Below are 6,603 nucleotides of genomic sequence, written 5' to 3' on the forward strand. Positions count from 1 at the left end.
AACTAAACATCCATAAATTTAAAACACAAATATTTAACAAACACTCATCTAACTGTAGAAAAGGGTAAGACGTTCAATATTAATGCTGTACCTAATAATAATTATGGGAATTGTAAACCCCACGTCTGGCATCACAGCATACACAATAAACGGAACGCGCTTGCGCGGTCTCAGCGGGTGAACGCGGTGCGGAGGGTCGCAAGGCCGGGGCGCGGCATGCGGGGAGAGGTAACGTCACGTCGAACAACGCATACCATACGCTACTAAATTCAGAAGGCCGCTCTACTTGCAGCATTATACCGAACGTAGCACCCTTTCCATTTTATCGCATAAAAACTTGCCTGCGTCGCTCGAGTCGTCCAACGCGATTACGCGAGGTAGGAACTGTGAGATCGGTGTAGTAAAAGTGGCCTCTATCTGTGCAACTGAGCAGTGATGATTTTACGTTAAAATATTTCCCTGAGTTTTTTTTTTGTCACAAATATATCAATTTCTGACGTGCGTCACGATAATCGTTGCTGACTGCAAAGTAATATAAAGTTCTTTTCCAATCTCAAAGAATGTTGCTGTCAAAATAAGGCGGAAAATAAATAAATAGGGTTAAAACACAACGGCTCGCGCAGTGATGTGATGGAAAGAGAACCTTAAGACTGTGCATTTAGAGTGACTATTGCGTGAGTGGTTAAATGTGATGTCCGAATTGATATAAATTATGCTCACTAGGTTCAATATTAAAACTATGATAAGACTGAAGGAACGGTGATTGAATACGCAGTGATCATCATGGACTGGAGAATTCGGCGGCGGGCACACGAATACCACCGGTGAAGTTAGTCGAGGCCACAGTCTTTTGAAATAGGTACCGGTTTTGAATTATCATTTTGTTTGATTTATAATGCTGGTTCGTTCGTTCGGGTGCAGGTGGCGTGCACTGTTCTATCGGAATATTTGTTGCTATATTTACACTGTGAACAGCAATACGTTCAACTAATTATTATTTTATAAACCTCTTTGAAATTGTCACGCAACGTCTCGTTACAATGTATTTCTTAGATATAACTACTATTTAGCAACTCTGATATCTTTTCAGGTAATCATGGAAGGTGCAGCTCCGGAATCGGTTGACCAACAACCGATTAAACAAGAATCTACTACCGTTAATGAATATGAAACAGATGTTGTAACACCCAACAAGGAAGATGATGCTTTTCCTGCAGTGAAAGATGAAAAGAATAGTGACAGTGACGTTCAGAGTGAGGACCTTAGTTCTAATGATGAACCGAGTAACGCAATCAGTAATAGTAACTCTCAGTTTTATGAGAGCAGTGATAGTAAGATAGATTACGCAGTTAAAATAGATGATAATGATACTCTAAGTGACATTGACGATCTAAAAACTGATAGTGCTTCTGCCGACAGTGAAGACTCTGCGCTAGGCAGCTTGCCACCGGACAGCGCGCCCAATGAAAGGGAAGAAGAAGTACAGGATAGGTCAGAGGGCAGCGACTCGGGTCTAGGATCGGAAGCTAATGAAGATATAAAGGTACCCAGTTTTAATCTGGTACTGCCATGTCCAGGGAATCTAAAGAATATTGAGCCAGAACTAATCGAGAATCATTCAGAAATTACAAATAAAATTCATGTCAAGAATGAACAAGATGACAGCCATATCCCCGAAACTAAAACCCCACTAAGAAGTAGCCTTAAGAGAAAATGCCGAGATGAGACAATTGAAGATATAGAACCTAAAAGAAGAAAAGAAGGAATAAGATTTGATAATGTGACCGTTTATTACTTCCCCAGAGCACAAGGATTTTCTTGTGTGCCTTCGCAAGGAGGCTCTACTTTAGGAATGGAATGGGAACATTCTCATGCACAAAAGTTTACTTTAGTTGAACACGCCCTTGAACAGAGAAGGTTACACAGGCAAATATTACAACAGTTAAAAAGCGAACGCCATTCTTTAAAAGGTGTGTCGCTCTCTTCCAGCGAAGACAGCGATACTGAAGAAGAAGCGAGCGACATATCTGAGTCAGAATTGGATTTGGACAGTTATTATTTTCTACAGCCAGTGCCCACAAGACAGAGAAGGGCTCTCTTACGTGCAGCTGGAGTGAGGAAGATTGAAGGTTACGAAAAAGATGAATGTAGGGATATAAGGACTTCACGCGAATTTTGCGGTTGTGCTTGTAAAGGAACGTGCAATCCGGAAAGCTGCTCGTGCAGTTTAGCTGGCATAAAATGTCAAGTAGATAGACTAAACTTTCCTTGCGGATGTACCAGAGATGGCTGTTGTAATACTACTGGTCGTATCGAGTTTAACCCCGTAAGAGTTAGAACTCATTTTATTCAAACACTTATGAGATTAGGACTTGAGAAGAAAAACGAAGAAAATCAAGAAGCTGTGAAAAGACAGTGGGTAGAAGCGCACAACACTAATGCAGTCTCCTGTTTAAACAATACTTCCTATAACGGCGACCGATGCCTCACTCATGAAGATGGTTTACTACGAGACGTCAGTCTCTCTCCTAGAGTAGAGGTCGAATCTTGTGTCAATTCCGGAAGCTTTAATAATATTCACTGCGACGTGAACAATGCCACTGCACAAAATGGGATACAAGATGACCCGTCATATGCCTATAGAAATAGTAATTCAAGCAATAGAAACATAAATCAAAACAACATGATGCATTTCGAAAATTCTAATAATCATCACAATCATGCTGACCCGTACGCATCCAATATTCTCCAAGGCAAAGGTCCGCCTTACTCCGCTGCCAATACAATGGGATTTGACACAACTTCAACCAATATACAAAGATTTCCCTGTGATCTCAATTATGCATATGAACAACACCATTCTGAGACTCATAATTTTAAAGGTTTACAAAGCTTCTCGGCCTCTACTTTTGAAGAATTCGCCCACAACTCACAGATGACGATGTTTAGTCATTACGGCCAGATGTACGTCCCGGACTACCTGCACAAGCCCAGCACAAGTATGCACGACCACAATGCCACACAATATCATGCTATGCCTCAAAATAATTACGAGATGTACAAAAATAATTCTGAATGCGTAAGCTCAGATGCTAAAAGTGTGTCTCATTACACTACTTTGATGACAATGCCATATCAAAATAGTAATAAGTTGCAAGAAGTAGAGAATGATGAGAATTGGTTCAGTCACAATACTCTGCTGAACTTGGACCACTCTGATCAAACGACGCAAGACGCGGTGGACCTACAGTCTCACTCCACGGAGACACCAACGGAAAGCAATACTACGGAGACTACCGAAAATTTCGGTGAACTTATTAAGAAAACTATGGTAGAATCTGTTACTGTGTAGATGAATTATTTGTTGTCTTTTCATCATCTTAATGAATTATCGTGTTATTAAATTTTTAATTATATTAATTAATAATTATGAATACGGAATATTTTATTGTGAATTTAATTATACAAAATTTACCCATAAGTGCATATGAAAATATAGAATTGAGTCATACAAACAATAAATTACAGCATTTATATCTTTGCAAGAAATTATTCAGCAGCATGTAATGAAAAACCTTATCCTAGTATAATCCATATACTTATACAACATTAACCATATCCATAACCACATATTTTTGTTTTATATCACTAAAACTCTATCCACAATTTATACAAACAACACATTAAATGCCCCGCTATTCATCTGTAATTGTAATAATTGTGTCATTGAAACGAATACCTAATCCTTTATATATATCATACTATTGCCGTAGCTTTTCTGTTCGTATGACTCGTGTGGAACTGAAGATAGTGAATGCTTTCGAGGTCACCCACTTTTATTTTCCAACATTGTCGTTTTTATTACATGCAGCTTTTATTTATTTATAGGTCCCCTGATAGATAAAAATAACTTTTGTAGCTATTTCCGTTAGTACCTATGCGTGTTTGCTGGTTGGTTTCCGGGATTCGCTCAGATTTAAAAATAAATTCAACTTCATAGAGGCAACGGCACTCATATGATATCGATACGAGAATAAAATTGTAATTAAAGATGAATGACCAGTGATATGATTCATGAGAATTTCGCAATATAGATAAACAATATATTTTTTTAGTACCTAAGGAATTTACTGGTATACAGTTTAAGTAAACTCTATACACCAACCGCAAATGATATGATGATTCTAAAATCAGCCGTTATTCGAAAATTATGATCTTCCAAGGTATGAATAGATGAAAAAGGTAGACGACGAGGCTTACTTTTTCTACAATATAGATAATGCCTCTCGCTATTTAGTGGTGGGTAGAGATGATAGGTACATATCTCCACATTTCGCAAGCTATGTTAGGTACCATAAGACTAGGTGACATTAATGCCATTTAACACAATTCCAGAATCCTTGTCGATAAAACAAAACTCAATAACATCACTTTATTAATTTTATTTATATTTTCCAGTTACAGGAATTGATACAAAATTATTAAGTCACTTGCCACAAAAACCTTCATTATAAAATACTTCTATGTTATTAAATAAAAAAAAACTCGATTGCTTTTTGTTACTAGGTGGAAATAACGGGGCACTGACGCGAAATTTTGAACATGGGTGGTCTAAAACTCAATCTTACGGTACTCAATATTTAATTCCAAATTATCACTCTCCGAATAATATAATTTCTTTGGTTAAAAGCAATATTAAGTAGTAGTCAGACGTTCAAAATAAGTTATTTAAATTATATAGTATAAAGTTTTAGATATTATGGTATGATGGTATAAGTAGCCTTTTATAATAGGTAACAATTACGATCGTTTCAAGGTTTCGTTATAGAGCAATATAAGGACTTATAAGAATATATATAATATATTATATGTCCTTAATATAGCATAAAACAAGAAGTAAACATTACAATCAAATACTTAATGCTATAAATAATGCTGCTGTTAAATTATCACGATAGGTCTTGTCCCGATTAGACATCAGTGTGGGGTGTGGACTGTGGCCCCGGTACGAGAAAACCATACTTCATAATAGTATAGTATAACAAAATTATACTGAGGTAGCTATAACCGAACGATAGAGACCCAATATATCTATACGTTTTGTAAAAGTCGGTGAGTAAAGCACTGACATGAAACACCCATGGTGAGGTTATTCGCAATTGGGTGACGCACTTATATTTCGGTTATTAAAAAAGATACTCTTTTTTGTATTTATTCTGATAGCGTCGTATTATCTCTATATAATTATTATCTCGCCACTTTATATGGCTGAAGGTGGAATGACCGTAGATATTCATCCTTGAACACAATATTTCTTCCTGACAAAGCCTTCTTGTTCCGACCTAAAGACGTTATTACCGGTTATTACTCGCATACTAACTAAAAATTAAACACTTCGTTACACTACTCTATTATAAATATCATTTTAGTATTTTCCGTACCTACACGTTATATCGTGTTTTAATATTTCTGTGTAAATAATTACTACTTATAATGTAAAAAGAACGTTAAAAAAAGACAGATTCGGAGTGGAATGAAAGCCGCGCCGCCCCCATGTCCGCCCGCCTACGGGGGGTTGTAGGCATCTATACAGATAAGTGGGTTTTTTGTATCACTCCATATAACTAATTGAAATACTTTTGTACTCATACCTTTTGTCAAGGCCCAAGTACTTAACAGTAATAGTAAAATATTGCCTAAAATGAAATGAATAAGTAGATAATATAGTCAGGGAGCCCTATTCCATCTGGGGAGGGCGAATCTGTATTGTTCTTTTGCAATTAAGTACAGGCGTTCTTATTGAAGGATAGCTTTGATTGATATCCACATAGGTAAATAGCGGATTTTAGCTCTTACCTATACAGGCTATCAAAACTTTTATTAAATTAGAACACCCGTAATTGCAAAAATACTGATATGGTCTTAAAGACGGAATAGGGTCTGACTATAAGAAAATATTATGTACTTACTCTCAGAATCGTAAGACCGCGGCGCGTGGTTTAAAAAAAACATTTGGCTAGAAATGACAAAACCGCCAAGTGCCACGCCTTATCCTTAGAAGGAATTGGCTTAGAGGTAGAGGGATTTTTAATAACCACCTGTGGCAATGGGTACTGTTATTACGATTCCTACCGGCTTACCTTTGACTTGTCAATAAAGAAGGTACCTACTTACTGTGCGCTCACTATGCATAAATCTACTTAATGTAAGTTTGCTACTAGCATATTACTACCATCAATATTATACGGTTATTTTGAAATTGCGCTAATAAATGAAAACAACACTAGTAGTCCTAAACATACATGTCAAATAAAAAAAGTATGTGACGAACAAAATAAATATTAATAAATAGTAATTTTAATTTTAGATGACCTAATGTCACTACTACTTTAAATTTTATCGAAGCGGCAGCATCATACTTTCAGTTAGAAATACACACACACCAAATTGCCTCTGACCTCCAAATTGATAAGAGAAAATTAAAACTAAGTAATACCAGGATTTTGACGAAAATATTTGTTATTCATTAATGATTTTTGGCACAATGTTAGCTGAGATAAATCTTCTTTCATTTAGTAACCCAATGTAAAAATGACCATATAT

The 6,603-nt window shown here is 36.5% G+C and overlaps 1 protein-coding gene across 1 annotated transcript; it reads left to right on the forward strand.

Moving 5' to 3' along the window:
* Positions 1 to 335: 335 nt before the first annotated feature.
* LOC115452613 lies at positions 336 to 3,522 on the forward strand. Its single transcript, XM_030181200.2, has 2 exons — positions 336 to 859; positions 1,091 to 3,522. The coding sequence occupies exon 2, from the start codon at positions 1,097 to 1,099 to the stop codon at positions 3,350 to 3,352; it is 2,256 nt and encodes a 751-aa protein (XP_030037060.2). The 5' UTR covers positions 336 to 859; positions 1,091 to 1,096; the 3' UTR covers positions 3,353 to 3,522.
* The last annotated feature ends 3,081 nt before the right edge of the window (positions 3,523 to 6,603 follow it).

The sequence above is a fragment of the Manduca sexta genome, chromosome 23, assembly GCF_014839805.1.
Source record: "Manduca sexta isolate Smith_Timp_Sample1 chromosome 23, JHU_Msex_v1.0, whole genome shotgun sequence".
Taxonomy (NCBI): domain Eukaryota; kingdom Metazoa; phylum Arthropoda; class Insecta; order Lepidoptera; family Sphingidae; genus Manduca; species Manduca sexta.